Here is a 16,830-nt window from a genome sequence, read left to right on the forward strand (position 1 = left end):
GCGCCTCGGTCGGCGGGTCCGTCCAGCCGGCAGCCCTCCCGCACAGAGTCTGCGGCTGCTGCCGCCTCCTCCTCCTCATATGCCCGCGCCCGCGGGGGGGGCCGGCGCCGGCCAATCAGGGGCGCCGCCGCCCTGACGGATGGTCCGCGGCCCCGCCCCCGGTACTGCAGCTGTCCTCCCCGCCCCCCAGCCTCCGCAAAGTGTTGGCACCTCCCAGAAGGGGGAGCGCCGCAGAAAGGGGGATCCCGGAGACCCCGCAATGAAGAACGTGGAGACCCCCGCAATGGGGCGCTGAGGAAGATAGGGCCCCGAAAATTCCCTCACTGTGGGGGTGTTGCCACAGCGAGAGAAGGGTGCGCTGGGGGAGGTGGACACCGGTTTGGGGGGAACTCCTTTAAACCACCACAGTAAGGCCAGGGACACAGTGGACTGGAAGGGGGGCTGGAGACCTTGTGGAGGTGTTGTTCAGGAGGGGGAGCTGCAGGGCGCCTACGAGGCAAGGAAGACCCTACAGTGAGGAGGGTTGCTCCAGAAGGGAAATGAGCTTTGAGGCCCTCTCAGTAGTGTGCCCCCCCACACACACAATGGCAGAATTCTGCAGGGAGAACCATCGCAGCCAGAAGACCCCATCAAGCCTCACACTCACGCCCAAGCATCACCCAGATAGCCCAGATGGGGAGGACACACACGTTCAGCACCAACACCGGCACAGTTTCACCATCACATTCCAAAACACACCAGCGCAGATGCTCACACACATACCACAACACCCCATCACACAACCCCAGAGATTCACCAACATGTGGAAATAAAATGCACCCCCCTCACATCACAGTGGAATTACAACCATGGTCATAAATGGCCGTGTAGACTGACTCACACCCTGCGAACACTACTTCACAGACGTGCACATCACACACTCCACCACCACACCTGGCCTCGAATCATTTCACACAGAGACCCACAACCATGTAGCCCATCAACCACAGACCCACACGTACCCACACTCGGTACCATCACCCGCTTATAGGCCTCGCACCCCCCCATGCACCCCAGGAGCCTTTGTGGTCCCTGCTGCAGTCACACAACAGCACACACATAACCACCCACACTCCTCTCCAGGGGGCAGAAGTCCACAGGGCACAATTGCCAAAGTGTCGCTGATTGTGAATGACAGACGAAAAGGTGCACACAGACTCACACACAGGACAGTAATTCCCAGAGACAGATCTCATGACACCGTCCCCACTTCCCACACTGCACAGACACCTTTGCTGCACTTACAAACACTCCCCCCAGTGCCCCCACCCACACGCCACACATGTCCCAGCTCAGCGTGCGTATGCACACACACACCCAGGCCTGCCACATACACACAACACCCCATCAGCCACTCGTCATAGCCCCAGCAGTCACAGCCTCTCACCCCCACTCTTTGCTCTCTGAGGAACACCTCAGACTTGCCCTGGGGATTATAGAAGGGGCAGAGAGCAAGTGAAAGTCTGTCCCTGTAGCTTCCTCAGAATGTGGGTATTCTCCCCACCTGTGGGAGTGGAGGCATGGGGGACACAGGCAAGGGGCACAGAGTAGGCCTGATGTGTGTGTGGGGGGGTGAAGGTTAAGGGTCTGATCAGGGAAATATGTGAAAGGCTAAAAACCAGAATGAGGCACAAAAAAAGATAAAGAGAAACAGAGAGACAGATTTGAGGCTGAAGAGAGACAGACACGGACAAGGAGACAGGGCCTGGGAGTAAAGGGGGACAGGAAGTCAGCTTCCCTGGCTTTCCCCAGCACCCAGAGCCTCGGCCCAATCCTGTACTCTGACCCATCCCCATCCCTCCCTGCTGTCCCTTGTTGCCATGGTAATAGGGAGGCTGAATATGCAGCAAAGAAGGCTGGGCCTGCAGACCTGGCCCGTCTCCATGGAGACTGGGGAAGGGGGGGAGCCATATCTTCTAGCCCAGGTGATTGGCCCCCAGGTCCCCTCTGCAATTCTGCCCCCTTCCTGGGAGTGTGTGTGGTGGGGGGAGGATCTGTCAACATATTGTCTCTCCCTACCCCCCACTTACACCTTGTCTGTTTCTGGCAGGGATGGGCCTGGACCACAGGCAAGGGAGTTGGGGGGACAGAGATGCCTAAAGATGTTTGGATCCCAGGAGATTCTAGGTTCTCTCTCTCCCTGTTCTCCAGTTCGGCTGAGGGAGACCTCGGTCCCACCATGCGACACCCCAGATACAGGCTTGTGTCCGCCTTTATGCACTCCCACCTCAGACACAAGCCTGGTGAGACTGATGACTGTGCACCGTGCTCCCAGCGCGAGGCTCTGCGGAAGTTGGGGTGGGGAGGAGGGAAGACTTAGGAAGGTCACAGGGATGGACAGGGACAGGGGAGCTTGGTGAGGGAGACATAAGGAGAGACTTAAGAGGAGAAATGGACACCGTTCAGAACCAGGTAGAAGCAGATACAGATGGACAAAGGCAGGGAGACTGGCAAAGACAGATTAAAAAAACAAACGGAGGGAAATAAGAGCAATAGAATTACTCCGTGAAGGTGACAGAGAGCCACAGGGACATGGAGAGCCAGGAAGAGACACATTTGGCAAACTGGGGAGACTCAGAGATAAAGACCAGTGAGATACATGGAGCAGAAACAGGGAGGGGTGGGGAGACTCGGAAATGGGGAGAGACCTCATAGATCAGCTGCATGGTATGGGGACAGAAAGCTAGAGAGACCAAAAACGTCTGCAATCATATTCTAGTCACCTCAACAGACTGAGCGTCTATCCCAAGGGCAGAGACATTGATTAAAGTCTGACCAATAGATGTGGGGCCAAAGAGTCCCTGAGACAAGCTCGCCCCCACACCTGTCCCCAAGGGGCACACACAGCAAGGGCCGGAGACGCAGAAGGGGCTGAGTGGAGACTGGGGGTGCTATGTACCAGATGAGGAGGTCTCCTGGATGTGGCCTGCCTAAGCCCCGCAAGGGAGACGGCAGTGTGCACCAGTCCCCACCATGCCGGTGCTGAACGGACAGTTCCCTATTCCGGCAGCCTGCCCGAGAGGAGGGCTCAGCCTCTCCACTCCCAGCCCAGTCTCACTCCCTCTGGCTTTGCTCACCGCTCCGGCCCCCTCCCCTCTCCATCTAGTCTTCGGCTTCCCATCGCTAGCCAGCTTCTGCCTCACCTCAAGCTCTGCTTCTCTCAGCACCAGTTCCCTGGGGTCTAACTTCCTTGCTTCATCTATCTCCCTGCCTGTCTCAGTCTCTTGTCCCCTTCTCCATTCTATCTCACCTAATCACGGTGTCTCCCTCTGCCTCTCCCCCTCCCTCTTGGCCCCCTCCTAGTCTCTCCCCATCTCTCTCTCCCCCACCCCTGCCCCATCTCTTCCTCGCTCTCCACCTCTCCACCTCTCCCCCTTCTACTCGGCCTCGTTATGGCTCTTGCTGTGTGACCTTCACTCGTCCTCTCTCAGCTGCAGTTTCCAGTGGAAACCTCCAGCAGAGCACGGGGGTGGGGGGGTAGAGGGGGAAGGAAGGAGGGAAGGCGGGGACAGAAAGCAGACCCACCCCCTCCCTGCCCCTCTCCCTGCGCAACCAGCCCTTCAGCCACCCCCCACCCCTATCACTGGGATTTCTCACTTCCTCTCTTGGGGGTTGGGAAGGCACACTTTCAGCAGAAACACGGGGTCACAGCCATAGACAGTTGAAGACGGCCTCACGGGCGTACATACACACACATGTTCACAATTTAAAAGTCACCAGATCACCCTGGCCCCAGCACACACTTGTCACCGTGTGGTCACACCAGGCACCGCCACACTAAGCAGTTCTCTAACCCTCCCCACCCCCCAACCCCATCTGGTTTCTTTCTGTGTCTCTGTTCCCTGGTGTCTCCGCCTCTCCAGATCCCTGCATCTTTTTCCATCTGTCTCAGGGTCTCTGTCACAGCCTCCTTCTGTCCTGAGAGAAGGTCAGTGGAGAGGGGCCAGCTGCCAGGACCTAGGCTGACCTGCTGCCTGAGGGCAGGGCCCAAGGGTGAAGAGAGTCCAGGAGTGACCATCCAGTGTGTAGTTCTCAGCAGACTCCCTGGAGAGCCCAAGCCTTTAATGACCTCACATCCCCAGGAAATGAGACCCAGGTATCCCCAGTTTTGGGGTTTTGTTCTTTTTTTTATTCCAACAGGGACCGGGTGTGTGGCAGGGGGAGGGATGGGGGCCCAACTGACCTCCTCCCTGGGGGGTGTCTCATAGAAATTCCGAGGTTTCTCCCCAAAAAAAAGAGAGAAAGAGAAGAGTTGAGGGGCGCCAGGGGACACCCATCTGCCCAGAAGCCCTCCCTTCCTCCAGAAGTAGGGAGGGCTGTGTCAAGTCTTGGGGAGCCTGAGCAGTCCCAGGATGGGGCTCTCCTCGCGGACTGCTTTCCGCTTCTGGAATGGCCCCGCAGTCCCCGGCCCCTGAAGTCCTCGGTTTCTGCGCTCCTGTCCGCAGTCGGGGGCGGAATGCAGGGTCCGCGGCACCCTCCGGCGAGTCCACTAGGGGGCGCAGGCAGGCTCCGGAGGCGGGCCTTGGACTTCACCGCGAGCCGAAGGCAAAATCGCGGCGTACGGAGTACCGGGGGCACAAGTCCCGTCCCTTGTCCACTGGGGAAACGGGGGCGGCCCGGGCCTAGGGCGGGCCCCGTCCCTGCAATCAGTCCGGCCGCCAGCCCGGCTCCGCCCGTGGTCACTCGTGCTCAGCCAGCTCTCGGGGGCCGGTGGGGCCTGGCCGCGGCCGGGGCGGGCTGGTGGCTTCGGCGGGGGCACCTAGGCCACGCGGGGGCGCGCCGGCCCCAGACGCCCGCAGCGCCTGGATGCGCCGACACTCCTGGCAGACGCGCACATGGGTGCAGGGCGTGGGGGCTAGGGGCCGGGCCCCGCCAGGCGGCCCCGGGTCGTCCAGGAGGCGCTGGGGGCCGCCGTGCGCGCCGCCCCCATCCCCGCCCGCGCCGGCCGAGTAGAGCTTGCCGTTGCTGAGGCGCATCTCGCGGACCGCTCGCAGCGACAGCAGGGCCCGGCTCGGGCCGCTCGGGCGCCGGCGCCGGCGGGAACGCGAAGTCTTGCGGCAAGACACCGCGTGCCGCAGCTCCTGCAGCATCTCCTGGCACACCGACACCTGTGGGCGGCGCAGGGCGGGGCGCGTGGGTCACCGTCCGACCGCCACTCCTGGTCCGACCGCCACTCCTGGACCGGCCTCCTCGTCTTCTCTCCCCCCCCCCCCCCCCCAGCTCCATTCCTCTTCACCGTTCCCCTCACCTCTCCCTCTCCGCCTCTCCACCCTGTCTCTCCGCTTCCCTAGCCCCTTCTATTCTCAGGGAGTCCGCCCTCGCCTCCTATCTCGGCTCCTCTCTTTCCCTTTCTTATCACTGCTGAGTCTCTGACCACCTCCTGCTTGTTTTCCATCTTCTGCCTCTCATTCATGCTACCATTACTGCAAGACATTTACTGAGCCCCAGCTGTATGCAGAGAAAAGAAAAAACAAAACAAAACAGATGGAAGTCCCTGCCCTCCTGGAAGGTGATTTCCAGCATGCAGAGACCAAAAAACCCAACCAAACAAAAGACCCAAAACCAAAAAAATAAAACAAAACAACCCCCCCCCAACAACAACAAAGCTGTAAATCGAGGTAGCAGGTTAGGTGGTGATGAGTGCTTTGGGGAACAATAAGAGAGGGAAGAGAGGTGGGAGGTCATGCCATATCTGGAGTAGGGACGTTCAGGAACACTCATGGCAAAGAGGAGCTTCAGTGAGACTGAAAGGCAGTGTGGAGTGAGCCCTGGAGCCTGGGAGGAGGGCAAGCAGGTACCTCAGCAAGGACAGAGGTGCTGGGAGGTGGAGGAGAACCACCAGGGTGGCTGGACTGGGGACGCAGGGGGACAGAGGGAGAAGAGGAGGTCAGAAGAGCAATGGGGCCCCTGGGCTGCTGTGAGGGTTTGGCTTTTTCCCAGTGAGGTGGGAGGCACTGGGGAGCTTTGAGGACTGTGGTACTTTCACTATGTTGAGAACAGACTAGGAAGGCCAAGGGCAAGCCAAGGGGCAGTGGCCAAGGAGGTGAGAAGGGGCTGGATTCTGGGTATATTTTTGAGGGTGGAGCCAACAGAACTGGCTGAGATCAAGAGGAGGCTGAAGGGTAATCACACTGCGGCCTGAGCAGGCGGAATGTCGGCGGTGTCTGGTGCGTGGGCAGGAGCCCTGCACTGGCCACGTGACGCTCTGTGGGCTCTCTGTCAGACATCCACAGGGAGATGTGGAGTATGGGGCCGAGTGCACAAAGCCTGGGTCCAGGGATAGGCCCCCCCCCGGGGGGGGCACATGGGGGGTTTAAGGCAGGTAGCTTCTAGAGTCCTGTCCCCCAGTGTTCCCACCCTCCGGAATCCCCTCTGCCTTTGGATTAGGGTTGCTGTGTGACCAGCAGACTACAGCTGGTCAGCTGACTAGTCAGCTGACATTTTGGCCTCTGCTGGGTTCGCCCTTGGATCACTCGCTCTGGGGGAAGTCTGCTGCCACGGTGTGAGGACACCCCAGCAGCCCTACAGAGAGGTCCCCGTGGGAGGGACTGAGGCCTCCTGCCCCTGCCAGGGGAGTGTGTGTTCCTCCTGTTCGTTGCTCTGTCTCAGAATGTTCTGACATCTTAAAAACCTTGCTGGCCAGGGAGACTGGCTAGACAATTCTTAGGGCAAAGGGCTGGGAGCCCACCTTTTATATGCAAACCAAGCAATCCCAATACCTCTGCAGCCCCCACCCCAGCCCCCCACCCACTTAACCTAATTCTCATACCCAGCTGCCCTAAATCACCCAGGACCAGGTACACACCACTAGAGACCACCCCTCTAGCCCAGAGCCTACTGACATTATCAACATCAGCCAGTTCTAAGCTGCTTTCCCTGCCGGCCTTGCCTTTTGTGCAGAAACCCCAGTGAAGCCTGTGGCCCAGGCTGTCCCCCAGCTCCAGCCCCTGACCAAACCAGCTCCAGCCCCTGACCTACCCCTGTGGCCCAGTGGGGTATGGCATGACCCCTCCTGGGAAATATAAGTAAATAAGAATCTTCTTTCAATGGCATTGGCCTCTCTGTGTCATCACTTAGTCACCTCCCTAAATCAAAATCCTGCAAGTGCATCGGGAGACAGTAGGCCACCTTGGAAGTGCACCCTCTGGCTCCAGGCAAGCCTTTGGCCAACAGCATGACCATGACCTCACTAGAGACCCTGGCAGCTAGAATCACTCAGCCAACCTGCTCCCAGACTTCTGACCCATAGAAACTGTAAACTGATGTTAAGCGTGCTTCTCAAAGCTGCTATGTCTTAGTGTGAGCTATGGTAATAAGTAACTAATACATGTCATCAGCGCAGCGGTGGCCTCACAAACCATTTTGCTGGGTGGGATCACCAAGGGGCAGGAGAAAGCCAGAGAAGAGTCCAGGAAGGAGCCCTAGGGGCCCTGACAAAGGACTGGTCACAGAAGAAGGAGAAAAGTGAGGCATGAGCCCAGAGGAGAGGGTTTTAGGACTGCGATCAGCTATGCTGAAGCCTATCACTACTTCACGTATGGTGAGGCCTGAAACTCCGGCAGTGGATCCCAGTCGTGGGATGACGAGTGGTGATGAGTGGCTTCAGTGCGGAGGTGGGGACAACAGCTGGATGGGAGCATGTTCAAGAGAGAATGCAGGAGGGGGACTGAAGTAGCAGACAGATGCACTCTTTCAAGGTTGTAAGGTTAGGAGGTTAGGGGAGAAGTGGGGTGGTGTCTGGGAGGGGAAGTGGGGTCAAGAGAAATTTCTGGAACATGGGAGAGAAGACAGCATGTTTGTATGCAGGTAGCCTTGATCCAACAGAAAGGAGGAAACTGACGATGGGGGGAGGGTGCAGAGAACCACAGAGGAATGTCCTTGGCGAGAGAGGAGATGGGGGCCCAGGGGAGGGCGACTTAGTGGGAGTATGCACATTGCCTGGGAGTAACTAACCAGGTCGTGGGGAAAGCAGGCAGGTGACCAGATGTGAAGTCTGCATGCTTTCCTTGGGCTCCTTCCGCATTTCTCAGAGAAATGGAAGCGAGGTCAGCCCAGGTGAGGAGGGGGAGGGGCTGGGAGGGGAGGTGGAAGGCCACAGGAGCATGCAGGGCCAGGGGCAGGGGCAGGAGATGGAGTGTCACTGGGCAGCAGCTGAAACCAGCCTGCCATCTTCTGGCCCCACCCACCTCTCCTTTCTCCTGGCTTCACGCCCTGCCCCTCTCCACACCCTTCTCCCTCCTTCCCCCCTCATCCTCAGCTCTGTCCCTGCAGCTTTCCCGTCTCTGGCCTTCCTCCACCTGGCTCCCCTCTCCCTTCTGTCTGCCCCCACCTCTTTTGAACCCCCTCTGCCCCAGGGGTCTCTCAGGTCATGTCCCCCACCCCCCTCCCAGTCCCTTACTGCCTCTGACATTCCTCCAGGAAGGCCACAATCTCCACGCCCCTCCACCCCGGGCACACCCCCCCGCCCCCGACCCTCTTTGCCAATCCCCTCACCTCTTCAGACTCTGCTGACCTCCTTGTGGACCATATGAATTCCATGACCGCCACGAAGACAGCAATGATGAGACCACAGATGAGCACAACAAAAATGCCACCAATGTTCTCCATGCCCAGACCTGGGGGTGGAGGGGGAAAGCCACGGAGTCGGGGCTGTGCGGGAACGGGGGCCACAGGGCTTGGGGAATGGCACGGTATGTGGGGCCGCTGACCTTTAGCTCGATGATCCTCCTCCTTGGGGCACCGGCCCCCCTCCCACCACTTGCGCTTCAGGATCTCCAGCCGGTTGTTCTCCTGAAGCTGCAGGATGGCCAAGGTGATCTCATCCCGGAATGGGGAGCCTGGACCAGACACACAAGGGGGTGACTGGCCATTGGGGCCCTGAAATGCTGCCTACCCAAATCCCTATCATGCCCTTAGCATGGCCCTTCCTCCTGCCTCCACCACACCCCCGGGTCCTCTGTCCACCTTTGAGTCTGACCACTGCTTGCCTTGACCTCCCCTGCAACCACCCTGGGCCATGCCCCCAATACACCGCATGTCACATTTGTGACGGTCCCCTCCCTGCAGCTCTCCTCACCTCCCACCCAGGCTCTTCCTAACACAGCAGCCAGAGGGACAACTTTGGAAACTGAGTCCTAGAACTTGCCTTTCTGGTGCTCAAAATTCTCCAGTGGTCCCGATGCAGAGAGAACCCGGTCCTCCCCTCAGCCTAGAGATCCTGCGTTTACTCACCCTGCCCCCGCCCCCATCCTCTGGGCTTGCAACTCTGGCCACACCAGCCTCCAGGCTGTTCCTTGAGTCCTTCAGACACAATCCCACCTTAGCACTTCTGCCTGGAATGTTCCTTCCTTCACGTCACCCAGGGCTCTACTCACATGGTACCTCAAGAGATCTCTGGTCAACTTCCAAGCACATCCCTCCCCATCAGTTGTGACCACCCGATATGGCTTTATAAAGCCAGGTGTTTACTATCTGCCTGCTGTCTGCGCACCCCCAGCAGGAGGTGGGGGGCTCGGCAGCTCCCTGGTCTGGGATCCCAGCATGCAGCGCATGCCCAGCACACAGCAGGGCATCCAACAGTCCGCTCGTGAATGATTCTCTGCTGCATGGCTTCAGCCCCAGACCCCTTCTCTCCTCCCTACCCTCAGAGCCTCGCCTTAAGCCACTTTTAGGTCCCAAACACCTGACACATTTCCTACCCTGGACTCATTTCTTCATTTGCTACGGCAATTCTCAAGCCCCTGCCAGGGGCCAGGAACAAGGGCCGTGGGTGAGTGGAGGGATTACTATTTATCAGGCACCCTCTACAAGCCGGATCCTCGGTTTAGAGGCATTAATTTGAAGCCCTCCTGATCCTGGTTATTATCAGGTGTTATCACCCCTTCTTCTGGATGGGGCACGTGACATTCTTGCCCAAGGTCACGCACAGAGTCAGGGAGGGAGGTGGGATTTGAATCCAGGTCAGTGTGACTCCAGAGCCTGCCCCCCAAAGCACTGGGCTAGCCTGCTTCCCTGGCCCAGCACTTCAAGAAGCACAGAGCAGCTAAGATTTGAGGTCATTGGTTATACAGCAATAGAGAACTAATGGCAGTCAGTGGCAGAGAGATGGATTTAAAAGCCAAGATGTCAAAGTTTGCTGACAAAATTGGTGGGTTTCCAGCACTGGGCCCTGGAAAAGCAGGTTCAGGTTTCTCTGGCAGATCCACCCATCCCTCCCTCAGACACCCCCACTTCCTCCCCCACCTTCCCTCCCTCCCTCCCTCCTCCATCCATCGTCTGTATTCTCAGTACCCCGTGAGCCAGGCTGTCGGTTCCAGGCAGAGAACATGGCCCATAAAACCAGGTCTTCACCCTCAAGGAGTCCTCAGGCCACAAGGGAAGGTGGCAGGTGTCACGGCCCATAAGCACTGGGGCTGCACCCAGTCTCACTGGGCTCTCCCAGAGGCCATGCAAGGCTGGAACTGACTATTGCTAGACCCGTGTTTGCAGCCCAAGTGTGGAGGTTCGGGATGGTGGCACAGCCAGGAGGCCATGCAAGACATGCACGATGCACCCAGACCGCTGCAGGGAGGGCATGGCCCCGGACGCCCCCCGCCCCGCCCCCCGCTCGTCCGGCCCTCCGGCTCCCTACCCAGCGGCATGCCGATGCCGTAGCCCTTGGTGTCGAGGAGGCCCCCGATCTGGGTGAGGTTGCAGTTGAGCCGCCGGTGGTACTCGTTCATGGTGGACTCGAGCAGGAAGGCGTAGCGGGAGTTGAGGACACGGGCAATGCCTTCCTCTGTGCTCTTGACGAACACACTGGGCTGCTTGGACTGCATGTAGTTCCACATGCGCTGGTACGTCTGGTACCGTGAGTTCTGGCCAGAGGGGGCACAAGGGGATGTCAGGGGTGGGTCTGTCCCCTCAGCCCTGCCCCATGCCCTCTAGGAGGCTTCTCTCAACCAGAGAGTGAGCGAGGAGACCAGAGGGAGCAGAAAGAGCCAAAGGGAGAGCAGAGTGATGAGACCGTTCAAGGCCAGGTCCAAGTTATCCACACACCCACCAGCCCAGTGAGGACCTGAGGACCTAAGGCTTGGGAAGAAGGGGCCACAGTCTGTTCTCCAGCCTGTCTTCTCTCTTCCACTCCTGGGTCTGGCTTGGCCTGACACCCAGCCCTGTCTTCTCAGCATTCCCAGGCCTTACATGCAGAAGCTCAATTCCAAATTTACCCACGGCCCAGCCTGAGTCGGGAAGACCTGTGTCCCTGCCAAATAGGACAGTTTACTTCCTTCAGGCCCTGCAGGAACCTTCTGGGAAATGTCTCACCCTGCCCCAGTTACAGCCCCAAAGCTTCACAAGCCTGGGGTGGGGGGCATGCAGAGGCCAGGCTGGGGATGCCCACCCCTGCCACGACTCCCGACACCTGTCCTCCTTCTTTGATCTGAGGTCCAGACACTGCTCTACCTTTGTGCCCCACAGGCTCTCCCCAGGGCTCAGCAATTTCCCAGACCTACTTCTCTGGTCTCGCAGCTGCTCCCCAGCCTCCCAAACTGTAGCGAACGTACGTCTGACCCAGGAGGCCCTGCCCAGCCCCACCCCGGGTGGCTATGCGTGGCAGGGGCAGCAAGCCCGGGTGTCTCAAAGGCCCTACCTGAAAGAAGGTCATGGTGGACCCAGCATGGATCGTGCCGTACTCAATGTTGGTCTGATCGGCCAGGTCATCGGCTGACTCCACCGGCACCTCCATGCGCTGCACGGTGAGGAAGGCGGCCAGGTTGGCCGTGTAGGAGGAGATGATGATCAAGGTGAAAGCCCACCTGAGGGGTAGAGTGAGCCAGTCTGGAGCCGTGCCTGCCACCCTCCCACTGTGGCCATGTGCCCTGTCAGCAGAGCCCCTCAGTGACCTTGGCATCTAGAAGGCTCCGCAACTGCTGACTCGTGGGAAGGCTGGGAGAACAGATGCTGGGGCCTGACTCTCTGGGTTTAATGTTGCTTCCAGAGAGTTCCATTTCCAGAAATAAGAGAATAAGGTACCCAGAAAAAACCCTTCCACTGTGAGTAACTAGAAAACTGGACAGACTATAGAGAACTATTTAAAGACCTAGGACAATAGGCATCACAAGACTGTAATCCCTGAGGAAAAAAAAGAAAACAATGAAGTGAGACGTATCATCGCCCAGGCTGTCTGGCTGAATTTGATTTACAGGCTGCGGTGCCAGGAAGGGAAACCCAGTCTGGCAATCTCACTGAGTTGCAGACTGGAGATCAGAGAGACCAACATGGCTAGAATTTGTGGGACAGAGAATCCAAGAAGAGGGAGATGCACAGGGAGAGAAGGTTCCAGAAATCTGCTCAGAGTCCCCTTGAATCTTTGGCTGATTACCAATCTGTGTACACTTAGGGTAAAACTCCAAGAACCAGAGAAATGCTTTCAAAGACAACAATCAGGCACGCCCGGGTGGCTCAGTCGGTTAAGTGTCTGCCTTCAGTTCAGGTCATGATCTCCAAGTCTTGGGATGGAGACCCACGTAGGGCTCCCTGCTCAGTGGTGAGCCTGCTTCTCCCTCTTCCACTCACCCTGCTTGTGCTCTCACTCTCTTTCTCTCTCTGCCAAATAAATTCTTTAAAAAAAAAAAAAAGAAAGAAAAAAGACAGACAACAATTCCCAGGGTTCACACAGGGCTGGGAATCCTTTGAGCTCTCTCTAGTCAGAGTAATGAGATCTCACTGAATACATGAGACATTCAGCAAAGACCCCAAAGGACAACACATTACAAACAGAGTTAAGTCAGCCCGAGAATATAAAGGCCATGCCAGAACTGCCCTCAAAGAACTGAAAAATAGGCCTGGAAAGGATCAAAATTATCCACAAGGAACTTAACTGCCTGCCAGAGAAAGTTGGAGACTCTCTAAAGTAATATATTCAACAATGTAAACAATGTAAAATTCACAATGTCTGTCATTCAGTAAAAAAATTATCAGATATTGGGGCGCCTGGGTGGCTCAGTGGGTTAAGCCGCTGCCTTCGGCTCAGGTCATGATCTCAGGGTCCTGGGATCAAGTCCCGCATCGGGCTCTCTGCTCAGCAGGGAGCCTGCTTCCTCCTCTCTCTCTGCCTGCCTCTCTGCCTGCTTGTCATCTCTCTCTGTCAAATAAATAAATAAAATCTTTAAAAAAAAAAAAAATTATCAGATATGTAAATGTGCAGGGAAGGGTGCCCCTGGGTGGTGCAGTGGGTTAAGCATCTGACTCTCGGTTTCACTTCAGGTCTGAGCTCAGGGTTGTCAGATCAAGGCTCACATCGGGCTCTGGGCTCACCTTGGAGTCTACTAAAGTGTCTCTCTCCCTCTCCCTTTGGCCCTCCTCCCTCGCTCTCAAATAAATAAATAAATCTTTAAAAAAAGGAAACAAACAAAGGTGCAGGAAACAGTGAGAGACAAGTCACTCAATTGAAACAGAACCAGAACTGGCAGAATGATGGAATTAGCAGATGAGGGTATTAAAAAGCTATTATGGGTATATTCAGAATTCTCAAGGATATAAAGAAAAACTGGAATGTAACTAGAGAGAAATATTTAGAAAAGGAGCAAATGGAATGTCCAGGGATTAAATATATGACATCTGAGTGGGAAATGTTACTGGAAGGGATTACACAGATCAGACACTGCACAGAAAAGAACAGAGAATTAGAAGACAGCAATAGAATCTATTCAAATTGAAGTCAGAGAGGGGGAAAAGTGACTGACAATGAGCACGAAGCTTGAGTGGCCTGTTGAATAGTACCAAGTGGTCTTTACCTATGTGATTGGAATCCCATAAGGAGAGAAAAGGAAGAGGATAAGAGGAAAAAGTATTTGAAGAAGTACTGGTCGAAGCTTTTTCAAATCTGATAAAAATTATAAACTGGCAGACACAAGAAACTCAATGAAACCAAAGTAGGATAAACACACATACACATAAAACCCATCGAATCACGTTACAATCAATCACTGAAAACCAGTGATAAGGAGAATATACATTTTTTCTTTTTTAGAGAGAGAATATGTGCCAGGGGCTGGGGTGGGCTGAGGGAGAGAGAGAATATTAAGCAGGCTCTATGCTCAGCGCGGAGACTGACGCAGGGCAGTCTTACAACCCTGAGATCCTGACCTAAGTCAAAATCAAGAGTCAGATGCTTAACCAACTGAGCCACTCAGGATTCCCTAAAGAATATCTTAAAAGCAGCCAGAACTCTCTTTCTCTCTCTAACACAGAAATCTTTAAAAAAAAAAAAAAAAAAAAAAGTATATAGTGGGCGCCTGGGTGGCTCAGTCTTGTGAGCATCTGATTTGATTGTGGCTCACGTTGTGATCTCAGGGTCATGAGATCGAGCCCGTCAGGCTTCCTCAGTGCAGACTCTACTTAGTATTCTCTTCTTCTGCCCCTCCCTCCTGTGCTCTCTTGTTCTCTCTCTCAAATAAATAAATCTTTAAAAAAAAAAAAGGTTTTAGGGGTGCCTGGGTGTCTCAATGGTTTAAAGCCTCTGCCTTTGGCTCAGGTCATGACCCCAGGATCCTGGGATTGAACCCCGTATCGGGCTCTCTGCTTAGTGGGGAGCCTGCTTCCTCCTCTCTCTCTGCCTGCCTCTCTGCCTACTTGCGATCTCTGTCTGTCAAATAAATAAATAAATAATCTTTTAAAAAAATAAAATGTTTTAAAAAGGTTTTAGTTATTTATTTAACACAGAGAGAGACAGCGAGAGAGGGAATTAAAGCAGGGGAAGTGGGAGAGAGAGAAGCAGGCTTCCCACTGAGCCGGGAGCCTGATGCGGGGCTCCATCCCAGGGCCCTGAGATCATGACCTGAGCTAAAGGCAGACGGTTAATGACTGAGCCACCCAGGTGCCCCTCAAATAAAGAAATCTTTAAGAAAAGAAGTGGGGTGCCTGAGTGGCTGTCAGTTAAGCATCTACCTTCGGCTCAGGTCATAACCCAAGTTTCTGGGATCGAGCTCCGCATCAGACTCTCTGCTCAGAAGGGACTCTGCTTCTCCCTCTCCCTCTGCCTGCCTCTCTGCCTACTTGTGCCTCTATCTGTCAAATAAATAAATAAAATCTTATAAAGAAAATATATATATATTTTTAAAAAGCAGCCAGAAGGGATGAAAGCATACATGAAGAATCAAAAATTAGAGTGACAACACACTTCTTATCAGAATCAGGAGACCATGCAACAATGTGCTGAAAGGGAAAAACAACCTGTCAATCTTATATTCTGTATCAGTCAAAAAGATCCTTCAAAGAAGGAAACACACTAGCTAATTTTTCATACAAACAAAAACTGGGAGAATTAATATATTTTTAAAGATTTTATTTATTTATTTGACAGAGAGAGATGGAGAGTGGGAACATAAGCAGGGGGAGTAGGAGAGGAGAGGCAGGCTCTCAGCTGAACAGGGAACTGATGTGGGGCTCGATCCCAGGATCCTGGGATCACGACCTGAACCGAAGGCAGAGGTTATAGCCTCACACTGGATGTAGAAATTACTTAAAAATAAAATCTCTTTCGGGTTCCTGGGTGACTCAGTCGGTTAAGTGTCTGCCTTTGGCTCAGGTGACGATCCCAGGGTCCTAGGATCAAATCCTGCATTGGGCTCCCTGTTCTGTGGTGAGCCTGTTTCTCCCTCTCCTACCCAGCAACCCCCAACTCATGCTCTGTCTCTCTCAAATAAATAAATAAAATGTTTCCAAAAATAAAAATAAAAAACATTTACTGTTTAAACACACACACACACCTCATATGTTGTAAGGTTCATAAGATAAACAGAAGTAATACAAATGGGAATGCTGCCGTAAGGATCTCCATCTTATGTGAAGTAGGGGAATGTTACTTGAAATTATTTTGTAATCAATTAAAAAGGCATATTGTAAACCCAAAGCAAGCAACTACTGAGGAAAAAATTTGTAAAAATATGCTTCATACGGCTGCCTGGGTGGTTCAGTTGTTAAGCAGCTGCCTTTGGCTCAGGTCACAATCCCAGGGTCCTGGAATCGAACCCCGTATTGGGCTCCCTGCTCAGCGGGGAGCTTGCTTCTCCCTCTCCCACTCCCCCTGCTTGTGTTCCCTCTCTCACTGTCTCTCTCTCTGTCAAACAAATAAAATCTTAAAAAAAAAAAAAAGTATGCTTAATAAAGTCAATAGTGGACATGAAACAGAATCCTAAAAATCTCAAATCCAAAGGAAGACAGGAAAAGAGGGAAAAGGGAGCCCAAAGAGATGGGACATATTAAAAACAAGTAGCAAGGTGACAGATTTAAGCCCAGCTGTAACAGCAATTGCATTTAACATAAGTGATCTCAACCAGGGGTTGGCAAAGGATGGCCCACGGGCCAAATCTGTCTTGCTCTTTTTGCACAACCCCCAGGCTAAGAATGGCTTTCACATTTTTAAATGTCTCAAAAGAGAATGAAAGAAGAGGCATACACTTCATGACATATGACATAGAAAAGTCAAATTTCGGTGTCAGTGTCCATAAAGTTTTATTGGAACACAGCCACACTCATTCACCAGTGTGTCCTCTCTGGCCCCTCTCACAGTACAGGGCAGAGCAGAATAGCTGTGACAGAGACCGGATGGCCAGCATAGCCTAAAATGTTTGCTATCTGGCCCAATATTGAAAAAGTTTGCCAACCCCTGCTCCAAGGCCTATCTATGCTGCCTATAAGAAACCCACTTTGGGGGCGCCTGGGTGATTCAGTGGGTTAAAGCCTCTGCCTTTGGCTCGGGTCATGATCCCAGGGTCCTGGGATGGAGCCGTGCATCGGGCTCTCTGCTCA

At 54.5% G+C, this 16,830-nt stretch overlaps 1 protein-coding gene across 3 annotated transcripts in view; it reads right to left on the reverse strand.

Annotated features, from left to right (window-relative positions):
• Nucleotides 1–4,134: 4,134 nt before the first annotated feature.
• GRIK5 (glutamate ionotropic receptor kainate type subunit 5) overlaps nucleotides 4,135–16,830 on the reverse strand; it is a 52,734-nt gene continuing 40,038 nt past the window's right edge. For all 3 annotated transcript variants that reach the window (XM_059382554.1, XM_059382552.1, XM_059382553.1), the window contains 5 exons: nucleotides 11,669–11,834; nucleotides 10,670–10,895; nucleotides 8,748–8,876; nucleotides 8,533–8,654; nucleotides 4,135–5,147 (listed from right to left, as the gene is read on the reverse strand). In XM_059382554.1, the coding sequence (XP_059238537.1) occupies nucleotides 4,719–5,147; nucleotides 8,533–8,654; nucleotides 8,748–8,876; nucleotides 10,670–10,895; nucleotides 11,669–11,834 (1,072 nt within the window). In that variant the 3' untranslated portion in view covers nucleotides 4,135–4,718. The remainder of the gene's footprint in view (nucleotides 5,148–8,532; nucleotides 8,655–8,747; nucleotides 8,877–10,669; nucleotides 10,896–11,668; nucleotides 11,835–16,830) is intronic.

Source organism: Mustela nigripes, chromosome 17, assembly GCF_022355385.1.
Source record: "Mustela nigripes isolate SB6536 chromosome 17, MUSNIG.SB6536, whole genome shotgun sequence".
NCBI lineage: Eukaryota > Metazoa > Chordata > Mammalia > Carnivora > Mustelidae > Mustela > Mustela nigripes.